Below are 22,654 nucleotides of genomic sequence, written 5' to 3' on the forward strand. Positions count from 1 at the left end.
AGGAGGACCGTGAGGTTTCCGGTGGAATTGCTTCAGCTGGCAGTGCCGCTTCCGCTGTGGACTGTGAACGGCCTGTAACGGGAAGCAGTCACAGCGACAGTCCTCGTGCCAGCCCGCAACATATTGCGGCCCACTGCTCCTGCTGGGATCTGTGGTCCCAGTGCAGAACTGGAGGGAGAGGCGGGGAAGAGGCGGGAGATGATTTTTGGAGTGGTCCCCCACTGCCTTCCACGTGTAAAAGCTTGGAAACAAGGCTGCAAGGATCAGAGCTGGTCCCAGAAAGGTCCCTGCCTTCGCATTACCGTTAGCTGTTCACAACCGAGGTGTCCAGCCTCCTCGCGCAGCCGGAGGAGAGGGAAGAGCATTTCCCAAGGGCTGTTCGTGCCAGACGATCCCAACGGGGAAGAGATGAGTCAGCCTCTGCAGACGACCATCGCTCGAGCGGCTGGAGAACTAGCTTAACCCAGTACGTCCAGCACCAAGTCTGAAAAAGGCAGGAAATCGCTCCTGAGCCAGGGTATCGGTTACTCTGCTGCCATGACACTCGCAGACAGCTGACTGCTACACAACAGACTCTCTGGCTTACCTTTACGGGGGCAGTTCCTCAGCTGCATCTCCTGCTGCCAGTCTTCAAGAGGGATTTTCACCACTTACCTCATCTGGGGGTAGGTTTGGGATCCTGCACTCGTGTTTCACCGCTCTCTCCAGCCCCCTGTTTGCTGTGGGCCACACTCTACGCCAGGGAATCTCCTGAAGCCACGCAATGCCAGGAATTACGTGAACAGAGCAGCAGGGCTTTTGTCAGGAGAGGAGGAGGGGTGGGGGGCAGAATTACACTTAGCACTCCTAAAAACACCTCGCCTGTTTACAGCGATGTAAGGGCGGCGCGCGGAGAGCAACGCGCGTTTCCAGAGGGCAAAGCAGCTGCCTCTGGCTGGCCCTGCGTGCGCTCACAGCTCGAGGCAGGGCGGCTCGCAAGGACATGAACAGCCGAGCACAGCAGCAGGCTGCTGAATGATCAGTTATACACCGACGCTGCCTTCCAGGCCCACAGCCTCACCTTGGCACCGCAGAAGCGGACGGCCCGTTTCTTCCACAACCAGCGAGGCCCAAGGTATTTTTAAGACACAGCTGAGAGCGCGAGTTCCTCAAGTACACAGAGAGCGTGCAGGCAAAGGCAGGCGCCGTTGGCATCAAACGGCCCGACAGCTAGCAACGGGTCCTGGATTGTTTAGAACTCCTGACAAATAAACACCATCAAGGCTGAAATGATAGTTTAAAAAATATTTCATTTTGTTTTTTCAGAAAGAAAGTACATATAGATTTCCATTTCCAACAACAGTGAGAAGTCCAGAACTTTCCAATACCACGGCAGTTTTATTTCCATAATTGCCCACAGCAATAACGAACCTAAGCCACGCAATGCTCGATCAATCAATCACGACAAACAGGGGAAAATTTCTATGGTGTTTATCCGAAGGACAGTCTGCGGGTTCCTGATGACTGAAAAAGAATGAAAAGAGAAAAAAAAAGATCAGATGCTGGCACAAATCTGCTGCCTACCTTTCGGAAGGCTCCTGCCGGCGTAGCTCGATCAGTCTCAGGCGCGCCAAGGCGTGACGGGTTCTAGGAGGGGGTGTGCTGGCAGATGCCACCATGTTGGCAGGACAGCTGCGTACCATTGGTACGGCACGAAGGAGGGCCTGGCTCAGGCTGGTCAGGATTTTAGCATCCGTTCCACAACAAGAGAGTCAGGATTTTTCTCTCAGTCGTATCTGAGGAGGGGCAGCCATTTGGTAACCAAACAGCCTGCCCCAGGACACTGTCAGGACTTGCTAATATCTGTGACTGCATAGCCAATATCTACGGCTTTGGAAAGAGAACGAGATTGCTCTTCTGCCCGGGATGTTTTTTTTCAGCAAGGTCTTTCGCAAGGCTATCTAACAAAGGTGCTGGACCAAGAGAATATGGAGTCACCGTGCTCCAAAGACAGCGGGCACAGCGGGGCAGCGGGCTGGGAAAGAGGTGCCGTGCCGTGAGGGGCCGGGGGACGCGGTGAGCGAGCCTCCCTCCCCAGGCGCTGCCCTTGCGTCGCCATACCTCCCCCTCCCGGGCCCAGCAACCAAACAACAGGGAAGCAGCTCTGCTTTCTTTGCATCTTACTTTTCTTCCTCTGATAGTTGTGCCTCTTCCAAAAGCGCATGTTAATTTTGGGCCATGACTCCGTCTTTTCAATCACAGTAGCCTCCACACGGACGAGATCTTTCCTTAAAAATAAAGTTTTAAAGTATCACTTTTTAATGATTTACATTCTCCTATCAGTGAGTAGGTTTCTGGGGAAAAGCGACACACAGACAACACACCCTGCCCTACAGATCCACAGCAACTACAGAGTCACCAGGGAAGGAGGGCAGGGAAGTTTGTCAGGTTGTTGGCTCCACGGTGCAAAACCAAAAGGCTGAAGGTGCTGTACGTGGATCAGCCGCGTGCTGGGGTAGCCTGCAGGGCAGTTATCTCTGCCACGGGAGGGATGCCATCAGAAACAGCTACGGAGGCAGCAGCAAGAGGAACCTGCAGGAACTTGTAGGATTGCAGTAGGATAAATTCCCTTGGCACAGTCACATGTCCTACTTCGCTGTGGTACGGGTTAAACCCACCCGTGGGCCCTTCCCCTGCGCTATGCTGGTCAACACAGAAGTCCTTCCTCCTATAAAGCATCACAGACAGTCTTCTCCCTTGCTCACCTGAACAAGTCCTGGCAACGGCTCGGTGGAAAGAGATTCAGCACACCGTTTCTAGCAGGAAGCACAGACAACTGCCTGCTGGAGCAAGTCACTTCTCCTCCCACGTGCCTCTCTCCCGCCTCCCACTCTCGCTCTGTCCTGCTTGTTTACCCCAAATTGGAGGGGAAGACAGGGACTCGCTGAGGATTTCACACACTGCTCCCTGTCCCACAGCTAGGGGAATTCAGGTTGAGTGGTGAGACCACTCAAAAACTCAAGTTATTTCTAGATCTCATTTCTACACATGGAGATTCTCAGCATCTCCCCGAGGATGGAGATGAAGAGAATGTGGCCTGTACTTCCTTCACAGGCGAGTAAAATCAGAGTGATTTGTCCCTCCACAGTACCTTACCACACACCCAGCACACCTCCTGCCCACCCAGGGTTCTGCAGAGCTCTGCGAGAAGTCGTCCTGCTGAAGTTAGAAAAAGAGTGTGGGATCTCTAGGTGCTATCTGAAAAACGCCAGAGCTGGAAAACAAGATGGTCTGAAGCACAGGCTGGAGGAGCAGCTACCTGCCTGCACAACAGCTCCTCGCTGGGAAGACAAGCGCCTCCAGACAAGAGCCAGACTACAGCTTTGGATAGCGTGGTTTTAATCAACAGCCACAATGGAAGAGGAAGAGACACTTCCATGTAGCATCACTGCAGAATATCATTAAAAACTCATCAGCATGCTCACTTCGCCACGGAAGACATTTAAAGAACATTTTCCTGACAAACGACGCTGTCTGCACCTAAGGGGGGCAGGGGGGGAAGCCCATCTAGCCTAACCGTTCCAGCAGGGTCACTGGGAGGCCAAAGGCTCGGAGCCATTTACCATCTCTCCTAACACTCACCCTCGGGTGTAATATACACCAGTGAGTCAACCCCTGAGGGAGGAGGGAAGGGCAGCCAGCGGAGAAAACGGATACATCTCCATTTAGTGACCAGCCCAGAAGGAAACAGACGTAAGATCATCTCGATTTTAAGAGACCACTGGGTGACCCCGACATGCCAGCCAAAGGATGTTACCCACATTCAGCCCAGGGACAGGGCCCAACAGCACCGTGAAACACACAGCAGGCTTGGCAATGCCAGGGAAGAAACCAAAAAACGGCCTGCGCGCCGGGGCTGGCAGTGCTTTATCACTATAATTAGGGAGCTGTACTTTCCGGGTCTCATTCTTGCCTACTGCAGGCACAGGAAAAGCTAAACTCCCCCTGACTTCTCACAGGCTCGGCTGCGGAGGCATGTAAGAAACCCACCAATGACGATCCCGTGGGAAAACTGGAAAGCGGCCAGGCCAGATAAAGTGAGCCGGTCACCGGCATCTCTGTGCTGCTCTCAGGAGAGCCAGGGTCTGCGGCAGCACAGCCAAGCTGTCCCCGACACAGCTCTCGCCACTGGACCGCACTAGCTGTCCCAGGCCAAAGGGAGGAATGCTGACACAGACCTGGAGATAGTGTCCCTCAGCGCTGCTCATGGGTGTTGACAGCTTTCAAGCAAATCTTTAAGGCCATGGTTGAGACAGTTGAGTATCCAAGCACGGCTTCACTCTGCAAGTCAAAGTTCAAGGCCAACAGGCCCCGGTGAGCCCTCCTCTGTGGGACACAGCACCAGGCTGGTTAAAAGGCTGAAGAACAGCAGAAAGCAACTTGCTGGTGAAGTGCACATGAACAGAGAAGTTCTCAGCAAAATAGAGCCCAAGGAAAAAAAAAAAAAAAAATCTTTATCAAATGTTTTAGGTATGACTGGAATGTCCATAAAAATAAAAAGGGGGTCACACATTTCCCAGCGTCTGACAGGCCTGCCTGCTGCTTTCAGCAGCAAAATGCTTCCTGACAAAGCACATCTATCAGATTTTTGCAGCAGGCAAGAAAAATTCACACTGCAATCTCGTAGACCTAAGCTGGGCTGAAAGCTGTTGTCATCCAGCAGTGAAAAAGATCCATGTAACCTACAACCTGAACGGATCGTAACTCTCAGAGACAGTGACTTCAGCTGACAGGCTCGCTCACTCCCCGCAGAAGTGAACTGAACCCCAGCCTGGCTGTCTGGGAAAAGAACAAGCAGGCCTGCTGTCATTCCCACTGAAACCACCGCAAAAATGGGCAGGTAGCAGGAGAAAGAGCAAGGTTCACCTAGAGGAAAAAATCCCCATCAGCTGTCCTTTGTGTGGCAGACAGCTGGACTTTCTCAGAGAGGCACCGCTCATTTCACTCGGGTCTGAAACAGCTGGGGGCACGCGGCTGACGCCTGAAACGCAACACAAACCTGCCCGAGGTTATGCTCGCTGCTGATCACAGCTTTCAAAGCGCACAATTTCTGCATTAGACAGCCAAACAAAGTCCAAACCCATGCTGCTCGATACCCTTGTGCCAGTCGGCCAGACAGCAAGTTGCCTGAGCAAACACCAAACCTAACAGACTCCAGAGCAGAAGCCAGCTAGGACATCCCAGAATAGCCTTGCCACGCAGATATGTTTTGTTGCACTGTTGTTTTTTAAGGCTTTAGAGGAGTGTCATCTTGGGAGGTATCTGACTGCCTCAGAAAGTAAAACAGGAGCATCTGTCCCAAACAGGACCAGTTCCTACCCGCCTCCGCGTTTGGACAGGGAGTACAGCTGTAATGACCTGTCTCACGCAGACGCTGGTGCAAGCATTCACTGCTGTGTTTATTTTAAAACAACAGAAAGCCAAAACCGCCTCTGTTCGCATCCAGCCTCTTATCTCCCCTCCAAAATGTTTGTGGTTTAGGCACAACTGGGAACTATGTGAAAGAACCGCAGTCCACGTCGCTCGTGACCTGTGGGGTTCTGCTTCCCTTTCCTCAGCCCGTACCCGAGAGCTGGATTTGGGAGGGTCACTGCAGCTCGGAGGGAGGATGGCACCTCCCCACCAGCCTGGTCAGCCTCCTCCTCCTCCTCCCACTGATCTTCCTCTGCCAGAGTTACTGGAGTTCAAGCTAACACCGGCAGACGTGCAGCTTGGTCTGCTTCAAGCAACTGACAACGCTTCCCACTCCCTTGGAGCACCTGCAGGAACCAGACAGCTGGTTTTCTTCTTGTCCCGGAGCTCCTGGGTCTCAGGCCACAGGCCAAGTCCAGCACGCAAACTGAGAGTTGCAAAGAACAACTCCAGGGACACTGGTTAAGAGAGCCGGGTGAAGGATGGTGCTCTGAACTGCCTGGCATGGCATATCCCTGTCTGCAGAACTTGGGCTCTTATTAGAATTTCTGCAAGATGACATTTCCAGTCCTAATAATGACATTCCCATTCCTAAGGTCTCCTGCAAACACAATAGCTGGCAATAATTCAAAGACTCCTGACAATCTGCTATTCCAGATCTATTTGCAGTGCTCTTAAAAGGGCTGGCAGCCCTCAGGATCCCGTCTAACACAGGGAACCCGAGGCAGTCACCCGCAGCGCAACCGAAGTCACGTTACCAACTCTGCAAACGTGTTCCCAGTACCTCTCAAACACCAACAGCCCCCTGGTGCCACAGAAAACGCTCAGAAGTGAACCCACTCTGAAACCACGTGGTATTTCTAACCTGAATCTACAAGCCACCAAGAAGTAATTTCCAGGTGTGCAAGTTCCTCCTTATCTGACCATCCTCTGCCAAAACGTGCAGTTCAGTCTGCAGCCAGGCCACAACCATGGCTGCCAGATACTTCTTATCTTGCCTTGCGCCTTACCACCAAAACCTCTTGTCCTGGGGAAAGCAGCAGTTCAGGACTTTGCTTCTGGCTAGAGCCAGGAGCTGAGCAGTAATCCCTGGTCCTCACACCGCTTCCTTTGGTGAAGAAAAGGCTGAAGAACCAGTGTTCTGCCAGGTTCTAGCGCAAGTCCTACAGCATTGGGATGGAGACGGTGCCAAGGGGGCAAACTCCTCCTCCGTTCTGTGATTGCTGGACTGTGTGACTAGGAGGAAGGGAAAATTAGCAACTCTAAAATGAAGCTTAAGGCCTGCTGGGTTAAGACACTGGCAAGAGGAAATGGGTTAAATAAACCAAGTCAAATTAAGGGATCAAGGGATGGGAAAGGGTTTCTGGGCTATTCCAAGATGACTATCACTGAAACTAGGGTAAGGGAGTAAAGATGTTGAAGAGCAAGATTTACTACTACTTTGCAAAAGGCTTATGGCATGAGAAAAAGATCCAGCCCAACAGAGCTGAGTACCCTACGGCTACCCTAGAAATGGGTGCTGCTGGCACCATGGCAAGGGTTAGAGTCAGCAGAGGCTGACGAGCTGCTTTAATTGGCCACTCTTTCAAAAGCCTCCGGGCTGGGAAAAAAGCTAGTGCTGATAAATCCAGGAGTCCCTTCAGTGTCAGGGACTCCAGGAGCACTGAAGCTGCAATTAAATACAAGAATTAGCTTGAAGATAATTCGTGTATGAGACATCTTACCCCAGGAGCGGCCTTCCAATAAGCGTGAAGTCGTCAGCACCAACCAGCAAAACCTATGGAAAATAAACCAGGCATACATCACCATTGTCGCACCAGAAACGGAAACACTATCTTCTGAATTCTACAGTTCCCATAAAAAGAGTCAAACTGCTTAAAAATACGTGTTTACACATTTCAAACCTGACACTGTTACTGGTGGAGAAAGGGAGCTAACAGGCAAGAAACAGATTCCTTAAACAGACAGTCTTCCAGGACAGCTTCTCCTCCTGAAACATACTTCAGAAGAATCTTTCATGTTGGTCAGAACACACTGAACCTTTCTGTTCTGGCTCACCAACAGTTGTAAAAGATACGAAAAGCAATACAGGGAAGAAGAATAACACATCTTGTGGGGGATCTGAATGAATGGCAGCTCCTAAAATCATTGGATTTTTATGGCAACTGCTACACATCCTAGGAGAGGAACACTTTCCTCCTTCTCCTGCGTGAGGCCGCAAGATGGGCCATACAGAAATGGACACCCGGGGGCATTCCCCGCCCCAGGGACCGGTCCCTTTGCTTCAGGGCCTTTCAAGCGCCTGCCTACCTGAAGGGCCGGCAGGATAACAGAGAGGCTGTGGTGAAGAGAGGCAGCGTTTCCTACAGACCGCCCCCTTCCCCACACTGACTGTACGGCAGCAGTTCAAAGCCCCACATAAAGGGTCATGAAATGTTCTGACTTTTGTTTTACAGATACGTGCCAGTGAAATCCCCAAAGGGTTATGGTGGTTAGGCAAGTTTTTTGCCTTTTTCACTCCCATCCAGACCTTTGCATTCCTAGCTGGCTGCTCCACGCAAATCGCTCGTCTCTGTTGTATACAAGGACGCAGGACACAGCTGAAGGCGTGCCCAAAAAGCTGCCTCAAAACTGGGCTGCAAAGCAATGGAGGAGTAGAAAAAGTGCCCGGCTCTGCTTAACTGCTTGCTTGGCTCTAACAACCGACGTCAAGATTGAGCCAAGAAAATCTCACTTCACAATCTTTCATTTACGCTTCGCATTAATGAGCCTCTGCAGGTTCCTGCTGGTTAGGCAAGGCTGAGGATAACGATATTGAATCACAGCTTGGCAGTTCTCCCCTCCGTGTACCACCCCTCTCCTCCACCCAGCGCAGCGTGCGATAAGGATCTTGCAAAGCTCTGAGCAGCGACAGTCCCTCTGGGAGAACTGCAAGTATTTTGGGTGTTGGAGTCTCAAGGTAAACACAGGCTTTAGCTGCCGTCTCGAGAAGCAACAACTGTAACTTTCTTTTTTTGGATGAAGTTAGTGCAACAAAAATCTGTCTCCTAACAGTCTGGCACGACTCATTCCAACCCTGTTCCACTGAAATCACAATAATATTACCACTAACAGACTAACTGAAATTGGAAGGAAACCAAGGCCAAGCACATAGCAGGAGATCCGACAGGAGCTCTTCAGGACGTGCTTTTAAAAACCAGTTATGGGTTTTGCCTCAGGGAATGTTCGCAGGCAATTTGCTCTGGTCTCATACACAGCACGGCATCACAGGCACTGTGGAAGCACGGCACGTCACCTTTTCCATCCGGATTCGGTCTCCGCATTCAGCCTCCAGAACGTTGTCCATCATAATCAAGTCTTCACTGGTTATTTTCCACTGCTTGCTGGCGAAGTGGACCACAGCGAAGAGCCTTCCGTACTGCCCCGTTGCGATCATCTTGTTCACCTTTTGTACGACTTCTGTGGGCAAACAGTGGGGAAGGAATCAGCGCAGCAAACCCAGCAAGGTGCGAAGAGCTGTTCAAAACGCACTCAGCCGCGCCGCTCTCCCACCAAAACTCTGTCTTCTGGGAATCTCTAAGGAAAGATCAACAGCAATGTTGTTTCCTACGGGTGTGAGCCTCCCTTCCGTAAACCTAATGACCTGTTTGTGTTTGAGTTGCTGGCAACCCCACGCATAAGCAAACCCCTAATACACACACTGTGCAGCTAATCTAAGAGTGCTGACTTCTCAGCCTAGTTCTTAGGAATCTTAAAACGCACTGTGTTCAGATACAAGCGTTCCAGAAAAGAGCACTTGTCCATGCATCCTACGTTTGGAAGGGAGCTCCCCTCAATCTCCAAGTAACAGACAGGAGGCGCAGGACTCCGATTGCTGCGTAAGGCACGCAGGAACATCAGGAAGAGTTTGGGAAAGCACGTAGGAAAAAGGGCTCCACCACACTAACAAAGCCTGGCCTGAGAACTTGTGCCTGCAGCAAAAACAAGAGAGACCTTTCCCTCGCTCTTTTCCAGGTGCCAGGAGCACTACAAATCCCAGGGACGAGGTCCTGGACATCAACAAACTCAGTTTTCTGTGATCAGCTTCCTGAGCAGTGAAGCCAAAACCAATTTTTATGGGAACCTCAAAAGGTACTGCTTAGGGAGTGCCATTCCACTGCCAAGCAGCAGCTTCCCACCCCTTGAGCTGTCCCGAAAAAGAGTAACTTTGCTGTAACTGGAAAAATAGATTTTCTTCATTGTCCTCAAAAGTGGCTGAATCATTTTTTCTTGGAATGTAAACAAAACAACATCCATTGGGGACCAGCAAGAATTCAGCAGCCAGTCAAACCAACTCAGCCCTTACAGGAACACTCTGAAAGCATCCAAGTTCCAACCCAGCAGACACAAACTCTTAAAGGCAGAGGTAAGAACAGAAGCTGTGCAAGGCAGTAGCTGCTGCAGCTCCCACTATGACCAAGAGTTTAGCTTCTGTATTGCTGGAATTGCTGTCCCAGAAGAAAAATCCACTGTGTGCTCCTTCCTCTGATTCACAGTGGTCCACTACAAAAAGTCCAGAGAAAAAGCACAACCCCCTTTTCTTTGTTATGCCCTCAACCGTACAAAGGGTACAAGAAATTTCTTCCAGCTCCAGACTTCTGATCTACGTGTATCAGTTGCCCTGTGGTCAACATTCAAAACCAAGATTTCAAAATGCTGGCCTACAATTTAAAAAAGTCATGCTCTAACAATGGTTATTTCCTTGTCAAATTTCAACTTTCCACCCACCCCCACAGGGCTTTCTCATCTTTTTGTAACCAAAAAAGGTATATTTTTTCACCATATTTGGGCTCTGAAGTTGTTGGTAACTCTTCCAAACATCTCTAGTGACAGGAAACATCAAGCGATGTTACCATCTAACTGTTAGTACGGCTTTTATCTCGGCACCACAGGGAGCGACCCTTCCTAAAATATCCCCGGCTGTTTCCATAGCCAGCAGGAAAATACAAGGCAGAATTCAAATGCTCTCGCTGCTGTTTGCTGCGGATAAGCACAGCCAGGAGATAACGATGCAAGCTCATAAACAGTAGGGGGTTACGAGGCGCAGAAATCACTGCGGCCCCGAGGATCCCACGTGAATCAAGGAGGGGACCACGGGACCCTGCTCACCACAGGGCTCCAGCAAATCAAACGGAGCAGTTTGCGGTTCACTACTGGGTCAAACCGCGCTCAGGGACAGAACACTCAGCTGTCACTTGAACAATCCCGGGAGCGCAAAGCAGATAAAAGCAGGATGAACAACAGCCAGAGAGGAGACCTGGAGCAGAAGGCTCTCTTCAGACCACACCGCTCGCACAGTTATTAACACACTTCGGCCAGATGGTGGGAGACTGTCTGCAAAACAGGGGGACAGCCTCGCTTGTCTGCTCTTGCTCTCTGCGTGTCAAAGAACTCGCCCTTACTTCCCGGGTTTCTGCCACCTAAAGCAGAGAAGCCAGGTGCCTTTCGCAGATGTACTGGAGGCTAGCACCACGAGACAGGACTGCCCGTTACCAAACACAGGGGCTCACGCCCGCATGAAGCACACAACCGCTGACCGCCGCCACCACAGGAACCGGGAGAGAGATGCACCCGCTGGGGCTCGTTACCGCCCGGCTCCGAAAAACACCTTGTACGCGCGCTGGCTTCCCCGCTGCCACCCCAGCGTGGCAGGATGACAACAGCCCCGCCTGGGCGACACGGGGCTAGACACACATGCCTCCTCTGTATTCAATTTTCACATCCCCACCGCAGGGGACCCTGCGTCTGCTCACACGGGGAAGACCGACACATTCTAGCAAGGCGAAGCAATGAGGATGGTGGCTGAACAGCTACGGGCGCTTCGCTCGTGACTTGCGAGGCTGACTGTGTACGGCCCACATGCTCCTTTCACAAGGAACGCCGGCTGCGTTCAACAGTCCTGACTGCACGCGGGGACAAGAACGCATTCACTAAATTCTGTCACTCCCCAGCTGCTCAGTGCCTTATCTCACACCTCTGCAGCTCCATCATGTGCCCGCCATCCACCTGCTTACGCTGGCTCCAGGGTTCTGGTTTATGCACAAACATACACCAGCTGTCTGGTGTGCCCACCACCCAACTGCTTACGCTGGCTTAGCTTTTTGATTTATCCATTAAAAGGAAAATAATCGTTTTCTCCTGTCTAAAAGGCTTGCTTCACACTTTAGAAAGCAACACATCACATCAGATAAGATTCTTCTGGGAGCGTTACAAGCTGTCAGAAACTAAGGAGAGCTCACATTCTACCCAAACCTCCAATACCAGCAGCTGCAGCACAAGCCCAGCGACACTAACACACCAGAAATGAGACAAAAACTAGCTCTAATCATTGAAGTCACTTATTTATGCCCAATCAGGCCACCAGTGGCCATACCGGGGTGCTAGCCTTCACTTGGAGACCTGAGACTTTTACCTGCATGGTACTTCGCCTCTTCTACTGGATCCGGAAGTTTCACCTCAGGCCACGGGGGTGACGTCAGCGATGTTCTGGCAACGAGTCTGTGAACGATAAGGTAAGCTTCACTTGCAGCAAACAGATATAGTCAAGAGATGCAAAACGTGATGAGAGGAGAAAAGGTAAAAGAAGCTGGAGATGGAGTAGGAAGCGGGGGAGCAGAAGCTGCACAGGAGACAATGATCTGTCAGTACGACAAACTCGACCCAAAGCCCACGCGGGCCAGAGGGCCGCTCCCCACACATCACACTTCACACTTCACTTCGTGGCAGCTCACCAGCAAGGAGAGGTTCTCCACTCCGGTTTCAAGTGCCACAGACAGAGGGTGGCAGGCAAGGCAAAAGCCGTGTTCCCTCCCTAGGACTTCATCTAACGGAGGACACCGGACGCAGCCGAGTCCCCAGACCTTCCTCCCAGCGCCTGGTGAAAGCACTCCAGTAGGACAAGAAACGCTGCAACAGTGCTGAGGCTGCAGCCCGTACCAGAAGGCTGCTCAGAAACACGCACAAAACACCTGGTCTCATTTCGGAGCTCAACCTGCGAAGGCTCTGCCGAACAGCCGCTGCTCCCACGGCTTAACGACCCCCGGGCCCACCGTGACCCGCAGCGAACTCTGAGGAAAAGGGGAAAACGCCTCAGGGCTTGGTTTGCTTTACTCCCGTCCTATCATAAAATTCTCCTTTTTTAAATCCCCACATTAGAATGCCATTTAAAATAGTGGGGAACAAAGGAAGAGTGCAGAAGAAACAGTTTGAAAATTAACTGAAAACGCACCCGGGCCAGGTTACCCCCTGCTCCCGGTGTCGCGACCTGCAGCTGGACGTGCTAGTGGTGCTCAAGCTCAGTGACCACCGGTGACTTTCCACCACCTTGTTTTTCCAGACAGGAATTTTGTCCCCGACTACAATGGAAGTAGACCTAAAGCCTTGCTCACACCTGAGTTTTAAATAAAAGGTCTTGTATAGATAAAGTTACCTCCACGCTGAGCACTGAAGGCGTTAACGCTCCTCAACCCCCTTCAGCACCAAGTACAAAGCCCCGGAGTTACCCGGCGGTGGGGAGGAGGCAACGTGCCTTTGACGGGGAAGAAGGGCTAATGAGCGTTCCTAAACCAGCCTTGAGCGCTACACATGAATGACACACAGGCATCCTTTTTTCCTCTATTTTGTGAAGCTCTTCTCCGTTCAATAGATAGCTCAGAGAGGGCCTTAAGACCACAGCTGGGTTCTTTACAGGAGAGTTAGGAGGCTGCTCTTCCCTTTGTCACTTACAGCTGCACTCCCTGAATGGCAATAATGGTTTCTCCCACCCCCAGTGCTTTCAGCATTCACGCCACGTTTAGCCCAGAAGCCTCTTCCCTGCCGTTCCACACCCGTCTGGGATCACCCCGCCACCCTGGGGACAGGCTAGCAGGGGCACCTAACCAGACTTCTCAGCCCCGCGCCCACCCTGGCTCAGGCCGAGGAAGGGAGCGGGAACCTGTGCTGTCCCACATCCATCCCGCCAAGCACAAGCATCGTTCCTCACGACGACTTCACTAACGAAACGAGCACTGACATATTTTGCTAAAAGGTGCAAATTAAATCCTTATTCTTTTTGAAAGGGTAGCTTTCACTGCTGATAGAGAATTGTTTTAGTAATGGATCTTTTCAAACGCTCTGCAACTGTGCCACTGAGACAAGAGCCGCTCCAGTTCAAGACATCGCAGACCTTCCCGGTGACCAGCGTGGGGGACTCCTGACCATCGCAGACGCGTCCGTTTAGGACCATTCAGCACCGATACAATCGCAAGAGCGACCACAGCTCAAACCGCACCGGCGCCTGAATGACAAATTCTGCGCAGAAGACATCCTACCTGAAGCCTGCTCTACTTTCTCTACGTCGATACCGCCGTCTGTCATACTGAAAACGGTGCGCGGCTGGCACGGCGCGTCACTCCTTCAGCCTGGTGAACAAACCGGCAGCCCTAGGGCAAGCGGGCTACGGCACTGACACAGAACAGAAGTCTGACACTTGCCAGGGGCGCTGCAGCTAGCAGCCAGCAACGTGTGCTCATTAGCTGCCATGGTGGATTCCTTCTGCTTTTCTCAAGATTACCACCCCGCCTCCCAACAGAGCTAATTCCTGATAGCCTCGAGCCCTGCACAGTCAGTACCGCTGGTATTGGCATGCACACGCTGCCTTTCTCGACAGCGGCACACGCAGCACTAAATCGCAAGAACTCCGTTTAAAACATCAGAGCTGAACAACAATTAACCCTGCTCAAACGTGCCGCAGGGTGTTAATTCAAAAATGAAACACTACGCGAAGCTCACAGTGTGAGGTCCAGCAGAAAACATGCAAATGGCACTTGCTCATAATTAGCTGCTTTTCCAGATCTCTGGGACAAGGAGCAGCAACACGGAGGACTGGAGGCAGCTGTGCACACCTCTGCACAAGAGCCAGTGACAAAAACTATTGATTTGTAACCAAAGAACTGGGGAGAAAAGCACCGCTCCAACCAGGGACAGCGCTTTGCACAGGCAGTGCTTTCATCAGTACGCGCTCCAGGGGCAGGGAAAGGGGGCACAAGCCCCTCCTGCGGCATTCAAGGATTATCCCGAGAGCTGCCAAAAGCCTTCACTCAGACACACACATGACCAAAGGCAACAGATTATAGTTCCTTATTAAGCAGGAATCTACAAAACCACAGAGACAATCTTAGATTTAAAGAGGAAGGAGATTCACCCTGCATCTCAATGAGATGACCAGAAAGGTACTGGCTTCTGAAATTTGAAGAGAAAGGTGCTGCTGCGTAAATACTGTCTCCGTCACAAAAGGGAAGTTCAGAATTTCCCGTGCGCTGAGATCCACAATTTCTGTAAATAACACAGCATGTACAAACTGCATAACACATTCAGGAAAACACATCAGATGCTGGTGAAAGAAGGCAAAACTGACACAGCAGCAGTTGTGTTTGATCGGTTCGCTCTAACACCCAGCAATGCCTCCCGAAGGGCTTTAATTTCACAGACTCAAAGCCCTTGCGAGCACGCGTACAGCCACGAGCACCGAGGCCTCGAGGGTCTGTTGCAGGGCTCAGCAATAACGCTGGGCGCTGTCACAGAGGCAGAGATCCACACTGCGCTCCCACGCGCTCGAGGACCCACGGGAAGCAGCCACCCTCCCGCACCCTTCAGCAGCGCAGAGGGAAGGAGCAAACCTGGCCGCTTCTCCCCGATGCTGCTCACAGGAGTTCTCTGTCTCTGCAGTGTCCCCTCCCGGTTAGAGCCAGCAGCAGCAGCGCCCGCAGCTCTGCCCAAGTACCTCTGCGCGAGATCCCAGCAGAGGAAATGAAGTAAAGACACAGACGAGCAGCTCTCAAAGTGCCCGGACAAATGAAGCCTGACGTTTCCCGGCTTGGCATCCCGCAGCGCTTGGGCAGTTCATCACATTTTCTGAAGGCTGCAGTGCAAGCTCAGAATTTACCAGGAATCAGAGACTCCAGGCAGGAGTGAACCTGGCCTGAGGAGCAGACTGCCTGTACTGAAGAGACGAGTGGCAGCTGAGGCCCTTTTCTCAGTGGAGGATCTAATTATGTCTCTAGCTGCTTCATTTCACAAACCAACAGAAGCACCCTTCTGGCAAAGGTGAAGGTAGGCAGAGTGCAAAACTTACTGGGAAGTGCCAGACAAGGCTCCTTCCCAAAGGAAAACCAAGCTGCCCTCCCCACCCCCAGCATTTCAAGAGACAAAAAGCAAAGCAGAAAGTCATTTAACATTACCCTTGCTGCAGCGACGTGCTCTGGGAACTCTGGTGCCGAACCGCAGATGAAAGCAAGAAGGCTAAAAGGGAGAGAGGGGAAAAAGAATTAAAAGTAAGCAGCGACTGCTGGGTTTTTAGTCCCTGGTAAGGCAGCAGTACAGCGATGCTGAAGTGTCACAGCGCTGCCAGCTCCGTGGTACCATTTCTCTGCCTGTAAAACCTTCGTTCAGTTTTACCACGACGGGCAAAGCTAGAGGGGGAAGCAAGACAAGACACACGCTAAGAGAAAGGCCCCAGCAGCCGCGTGCAGCACTGCAGGAGAGCAGGGGAAAGGCCTCTCATGGCAAACACGCTTGTTCCCAGTGACCCTGCCAGCTAGACACAACAACTGAATACGGATACACCCAGAGCATCCCATCTCCTTCGGAAAGCAACGGGACCAAAAGGCAAAGGGGAGGAACGGGTGGCGTGAGGAACACTGCGGTGCACTCTCCTTGTTCTGAGCACTCAGTGATGCTGCCAGGACCCTTCCCAGCCCTCTGGGCCCTCTGAAGAGGGGAGCAGAGCTACCACATGGCATTTCCCAGGGGATTCTCAGCAAGTCCTAGCAAGCCTTACAAAGTTTCTACTGCTCCAAAAAGAGAGAAGGAAGGCAGGCACGCTGCCAGTAACCGGCCCTGTAGCTCCCCAGCAGGCACCACAATGCCGGGACACACTGAACTGGAAGCGCGGGGCAGGCTCAGCAGATTTGGTGTTAACACTCCCGTGCCTGGGTTTTCACCGTCCCAAATGTGCCTCTTCCTCCCAGGCAAGAGCAGCGGAGCAGCTCTGCAGCTAAACCAGCAACAGCAATGGAATTGGAAAAAGGCATCCATGCTTTTCAGAGCAACTCATACACAGGCTGATGCTCGCCGAAACAGTGAAGCTGTGTTACCACTCCAGTACACAAACATTCAAATAATGAGTGGTTTACTACAACTTAAAGTACGCTTTGAGTGTACCTTCAGGGTTTTGGGAAGGAGCCGGGCCCACACGCTGTTAACGAGCAGAAAGAGACGAAGGCCTACGAACGCGTGCTCAGGGATTTATCCCTGCCTTATCTCCGGGACGAACACGATTTCTGGCACAGTTTGCGTAACTAAAGGGCAGGTCGCGCACAGGAGCATCCCCCCGCGCCCCCCGGCCGAGGGCGGCAGGGTCTGCTACGGCCCAGCGAGCCCGGCCCGAGGCGGGGCAGGGCCGCCCCACCCCGGCCAGCCACCAGCCCTCCCCACGCCTGGGCCCGCGGGCGGTGAGACCCTGCCCCGCCGCCTCCCTCCTGCGGCCAGAGGGGGCTCGGGAGCCCCCCGTCCCGTCCCGTCCCGTCCCGTCTCACCTGCCGCCCGCCGCCGCAGCCCCGCCGCTGCCGCCATGGCGGTGACCCCGACCCGCGCCCCGGAAGCGGAAGTGCCCGGCGGGGCCATGGCGGCAGCGGCGGCGGGGCGGCAGCTGGAGCTGCTGCGGGAGGAGCGGGAGGCCGAGCTCGCCGAGAGCAGGTACCGGCCGGGGGACCGTGCGGGCCGGGCCTCGGGGAGCCCGCGGTCACCTAGGGCAGCCCCGGCCCCCCGCGGGGCCCGTCGCCTGCGGGAAAGGCAGCCGGGCTCACCCCGGTAGGGCCTGCCGGCACCTACAGCAACCGCTGCTGCTCTCGCTCCTGTGTAACCAGCACACCCCGACGGGAACCAGCACACCCCGACGGGAACCAGCACACCCCGACGGGAACCAGCACACCCCGACGGGAACCGCGCCCTTGCAGGGCCGGCTCTCCCCTGCGGGACTCGCCCCTGTAGGTCCCTCTTTCGGCCTTGCTGTCACCTGTAGGATCCAAGCACACGTCAGCAGCACCCTGGGGCTCCCCCTCTCCTCCCCCAGACCCCTCGAGCTGAATCCCAGTCCCCCGACCCACAGGGATTCGCGGTGCCGGGGAGGGTGGGGGTATCGCCAGCCCCCCCCCAGGCTGCATGGGGCCACGTCCGAGGTGCAGGCACCCCCAGCTCTGGTGCCGGTAAGGACTGGCCTCACCCGGCCCCGAGGACAGAGGGTGCCAGGAGGGAGGACAAGGCCATCCCACGGCTGCCTGAAGGACACCAGCTCCCTACAGACCAGTCCCCAGGAAACCATCATCCTTCTCCACCCCCTCCCCCCTGTCTTTTTCTGTTTTGTCACCTGAAGCTTTGAGTCTCAGCTCCAGCCCAGCAAATGGTTTTCACGCCTGTGTGTGGTTTCCAGGGCATGGCAGGAAAGCCTCTCCCTGAAGGAACTGCAGCGCAGAGGGGTCTGCTTGCTGAAACTCCAAGCTGCCAGCCAGAGAACCGGCCTCTACGGACGGCTCCTCGTGACGTTTCAGCCTAGGAAATACGATTCAGACGCCGAGCTGCCCTATAACAGCTTTGGGCCTGGTAAGCGGTATTCCTGGTGGTGCACAGTAGGCAGAGTAAGAGATGGCAAATGTCTTCTTCCTAACATCTTTCTCATGTGACACTTGTAAAGACTGAGCAATTGATGCAAAAAAAGGAAGGGAGACAATATTATGGCTACAGGATGAATCTAGAGAAAAACAACCTCTCTTTCCCTCGACTTGTTACAGACGTGTATGTCGCACCAGGAAATAGCGCCGGTGATTAAAGAGCTGGCTCTCCTCCTTCTGAATCCATAAAAACAAAGCCTTGGTCTCTTGTTGTTAAAGATTTCGTGGCATTCTTTGTATAAGCCAAAGGTTCTGACCTTTGAAGTTAAAATGACTCATTGCAGATTGGGGTCTCACCCTTGAAAGCGTCTGCTAGCGCTCTTCAAAGAGAAATAGCATTGCCGTAGCAGTAAGTTGCTCTGGGACACAAGCATTTCAACGTAAGCGCTGATGGACCTTATGGAGGAACGCTTCCCATAGTTTGTAAATCTGAAATTTAACCCTCAACGAACGCGAGCCCTGGCTAAGTTACAAACTTAGTCAAACATGCTGCTCGGAATCTCCATTTCACTGTTACGGGACTCTCTTTTGTCATCTCACAGAGACTGTGAAAAGCTGTAGCAAGTCCTTAAAAATCTCAGGTTTTTTTTTTAGTTCTGCTGACTGGCATATAGCAGTTGTCTGGGAGGCACATGTTGTCACACAGAGTCCTTGGCTATTATTAAAAATAAACTGGATGTGAAATGATTTGTCTGAGAGTTCAGAGAGGTCGGTAGGCAGTCCCGCTGTGCTTGGTTGCTGGTCTCCCTGAAACAGCTTGTTTTCAAAATGTTAGCCTCACTTCACGCTCTCTCTTCAAACTTGTCTTTGCAGGGGACATTGTGGGCCTTTACGATTCCGCTGGCCAGGCTGATCCGCTCTCCACCGGCATCGTAACTCGCGTCACCTCCAAAGCGGTGACTGTCGCCTTTGAGGAGTCGCGAGACGGCTTGCTGAGCTTGGACCGAGAGGGCCCGTACCGCCTGCTGAAGTTAGCTAACGATGTCACCTACAACAGGCTGAAAAAGTAAGGGCCACAGGGCTGCAGCTCACCCACAGTCGCTCTGCTCAGAGTGCAAAGCCAATTGAAAATTGCCAAGTTGATGCTGGAAAAGCTCTTCTGAGACAGATCTCAGTTCACTTCACTTGGCCTGGTTTCTCTCCTTTCCTCTTACTCTTACAGCAGCTGGCTTAAGGGAGATATCAACTTTGGCTGTGCCTTTCTTTTTCTGCTCACTACTGAGGGGACCCATACTGAGATAACTCAGTGGGATATCTTACACTACAGTGTCACAGCTGCCTAAATTTCTCTACCTGCGGGCTGTGTGGTCCTGCTCTTCCCTCTTCTTCTCCCACCCCTCATCCCACACTCAGCTATGTATTTTGGTCCCGTGTTGTATCACCTCTGGTACTCACCCGATTTGCGTAGAGCCTTTTCCACCCTGGCAGGAGAAGCGAGTGGCTCTTTGACAGGCTGAGAGAGTTGGGGCTGTTCAGCCTGGAGAAGAGGAGGCTCCAGGGAGACCTGATAGCGGTCTTCCAGTACCTCAAGGGGGCCTACAAGAAAGATGGGGAAAAGCTGTTTAGTAGGGCCTGTTGCGATAGGACGAGAGGTAATGGTTTCAAAATAGAGGGGGGTAGATTTAGATTAGAAATTAGGAAAAAATTTTTTACGATGCGAGTTATACAACACTGGAACAGGTTGCCCAGAAAGGTGGTGGAGGCCCCATCTCTGGAAACCTTCAAGGCCAGGCTGGATGAGGCTCTGAGCAACCTGACCTAGTCAGGGATGTCCCTGCTCCTTGCAGGGGGGTTGGACTAGATGACCTTTGAAGGTCCCTTCCAACCCTAACCATTCTATGATTCGCTGAATTAATGTGCTGAAAAGGCTCGGCAGACAGCCTGCCTGCATCAAACTGGAGTAACAGCAGAAAGTGGAGGCCTGCCCAGCATAACAGATGTGTGCAAGATAGCTGGGGGATGCAGCAATGAGCTGGGATTAGTCTGTTGTGGAGTGACATTTTCCAGCTTTGGCAGAGTTGAATCTGCCCACAGCCTTCTGTCCTGGGCCCCGAGGTGCGTAGGGATCTCTGAAGGAGTTCATGCTGTGCTCGTAACCTGGCTTTTTCCTTCTTTGATAGAGCTTTGAATGCACTCCAGCAGTATCACAGCGGTCCAGCCTCTGAGCTGATCAACGTCCTCTTCTTCTCTTCTGACCCAAGCACGTTCAGTGAAACAAGTAAGGATGCTTCTTTATGACACTTTATGACTGGTGGCAGGTGCTGGACTGATCTTTCTAGAGAAGTGCTCTCATTTAGGGTCAGAGCCCCTGAACCTTCACAGCCGAGCACACACCCCGAGAGTGCCACTGGCTTTAGCGTGCCTTAGCATGTGAAGCTGGGAGTTACACAGGTGGAGAGCTCCTTTGGATGGACTGGTGAGAGTGGATGACATTGCTGCTTTCAAGCAGGTTTTAAGCAAACAGATGGGAAGTTATTGTGCGGAAGGGTGGGGAGAAATCCTCACTCTCCAGAGCAATCAGTGAAGCCTGTAGTTCCCTACCCACAGGATGAGGGCTCTGCGCTCTGTCCCTGCCCAGTTAGGAGGATGCTCACCTCCTCAGAGGTCATATCTGATGGAGGCCAGAGCCCTAAGCGATGGCTGTGCGGGCTGTTACTCCGCTTCCAGGCCTCCAAGTCCTGTCTCTGGGGCTGACCAGCTGAGAAGGGTGCTTGTAGTCTCTGGCTTCAAGGCCCGTTGTTGGAAATTGCCCACGGGAACAAGTAACTCTAATCTTTGTGAAGTTTTTGTCCACACCAAACCCGCCTTTTGCTTTGCTCCAGGAAACACCTGAGTATTGAACATGAGCAATAAGTGGTACTGCAACGGGCAGCATTGAACACTTACTTTTCATACTGGTTTATGGGTCACTGGAGGCACTTTGCTCATGTAAAGACCCCTGTAATCGCTGGAAGAGAGCATTCAGCTAGCTAATACTCACTCTTCTCAGAGTGTACCAAGTAAAGCTGAATTCCGGCGTGAAACCGGGAGGATTTGCAATGAGGGGATTTTTTGCACACATTAATAAATCTGAATTTAGTTTATGAGGCATTTCTTATTTGCTTCCTGCCGCAATCCCATCCATAAACTTCAGAGATCAGAAACTGCCAGTGCTGCTTCTATATTGAAAATCCAATAACTGCCTTCAGGGGAATTAAGTGACTGCAGAACTACAGCAGTTTGAAACAGCATGGGAACACTTGTATTTTTATTTTTAGAGCCTTCTGCTTGTGTTCAGTCAAGTTGGTTTGCGCAGGCTGCTTTGGTTTCATCAAATACTTCACAACTTTGTTTTACCAGCCGCTGACAGAAAATTGCATATAAGCTTTTACTCAGCTCTTTTTTTTTTTATGTGAGTCTTTGGAAAAAGTGAAAGATGAAATTACACAGCTTGCCCTTTCAGAGAAACTAAAGCCTCTGATCATCAGAATATCCAAGTGCTCAGCAACTGCTAATTAGTGTTGTCTCCTGACAGAAGGGAAATATCATCTGGGCTGCAAAACTTGGGCAAGTCTGTATCTAAGCCACGTGGAGAGCTCGGGTCTCTCACCACTCAGCAGCTTGTCGCGTGCTGTGGGTGACACCATCCATCCCTGTCTGCTTCCTTGCCGGCCAGGGTTCTCCTCGGTTTCCTCACCACCACAGCTCCTTGCACTCTGAGCTTGCTGTTGCAGCTCTTCTGTTTGATTTCTGTGTTGGGTTGTACTCAGCGGTTTGCCTTCCACGTGCACGCTCCCGTTCCCCCGCAGTACACCTTCTGGCTAGGTTTCTGGTGCGAGATACCAAGGATGAAGAAGTACTGTTAGTGTGAGTCATATCTCCATAGCTCTAAGCGCTGAGCTTAGCACGAGTCAAACCTCTTAGCCTTTTGGCTACCTGGAGACCTTGTTGTACTCAGGTTTTCAATATTAGATGAAAGAATTAAGTTTTAATGAGCTAACTTTCTTAGCCGCTTCAACTCTGCTTTTTCCCTGGTGGTAGCAGAACTGCCCCCCTAATGAAGAAAGTTCCTTTTCCCCAAATTGCTCAGATGTGCCAAGCTAAGCACAGAGATTGATTTTACCTCTCCCCAGCACCGAAAATATTGGTTGATGGAAACATTCAGCCACAACAAACAGAGGAGATGCAACATGAGGAGGCAGCGTATCACCTGAGAGCAGCAAAATGCTCTGGCAGGGGAAAGGTCTTCCATTGACCTTCTCAGTTTATAGCTCCTTTCTCCCCAGGTAGAAGATGTTACACTAGCCAGGAATTAAATAATAATGACTTTGACTTTCAATAGGTCCTGCAAAGTGCCTTGAACTGCCAGCCTCCACCGAGTTGGAGGGGAGGGCACTCAGCAGCCAGCTGGATAAATCCTGTCGCTTATACGGTGGCACATGCAGTTCCCCCAGTGTCCCATACACCTCAGGACACAGCGA

The 22,654-nt window shown here is 52.1% G+C and overlaps 2 protein-coding genes across 2 annotated transcripts in view; one reads left to right on the forward strand and one right to left on the reverse strand.

Moving 5' to 3' along the window:
- Positions 1-1,269: 1,269 nt before the first annotated feature.
- Positions 1,270-17,113, reverse strand: MRPL21 (mitochondrial ribosomal protein L21). The gene is made up of 7 exons (XM_086748911.1): positions 17,064-17,113; positions 15,708-15,768; positions 11,903-11,988; positions 8,747-8,910; positions 7,176-7,228; positions 2,164-2,267; positions 1,270-1,503 (listed from the first exon to the last, which is right to left on the reverse strand). Exons 1-7 carry the CDS (start codon positions 17,098-17,100, stop codon positions 1,439-1,441), a joined length of 570 nt encoding a protein of 189 aa, XP_086605037.1. The 5' UTR covers positions 17,101-17,113; the 3' UTR covers positions 1,270-1,438.
- Positions 17,114-17,149: 36 nt separating this feature from the next.
- Positions 17,150-22,654, forward strand: part of IGHMBP2 (immunoglobulin mu DNA binding protein 2) — a 38,284-nt gene continuing 32,779 nt past the window's right edge. The window contains exons 1-4 of the mRNA XM_086748772.1: positions 17,150-17,223; positions 17,957-18,126; positions 19,008-19,200; positions 20,315-20,412. Coding sequence (XP_086604898.1) covers positions 17,150-17,223; positions 17,957-18,126; positions 19,008-19,200; positions 20,315-20,412 — 535 coding nt within the window. The remainder of the gene's footprint in view (positions 17,224-17,956; positions 18,127-19,007; positions 19,201-20,314; positions 20,413-22,654) is intronic.

This window comes from Chlamydotis macqueenii, chromosome 5 (assembly GCF_036417535.1).
Source record: "Chlamydotis macqueenii isolate bChlMac1 chromosome 5, bChlMac1.mat, whole genome shotgun sequence".
NCBI lineage: Eukaryota > Metazoa > Chordata > Aves > Otidiformes > Otididae > Chlamydotis > Chlamydotis macqueenii.

What these genes read in the sequence shown, in the direction of transcription:
- MRPL21 (XM_086748911.1), bottom strand. Translation starts at nt 17,100, where the DNA reads ATGGCGGCAGCGGCGGGGCTGCGGCGGCGGGCGGCAG. An exon ending in AGCACGTCGCTGCAGCAAGG is followed by an intron (nt 11,989 to 15,707) that starts GTAATGTTAAAT and finishes TATCGTTCACAG; the next exon opens with ACTCGTTGCCAGAACATCGC. An exon ending in CAACTATCAGAGGAAGAAAA is followed by an intron (nt 1,504 to 2,163) that starts GTAAGATGCAAA and finishes ATTCTTTTTCAG; the next exon opens with TCATCAGGAACCCGCAGACT.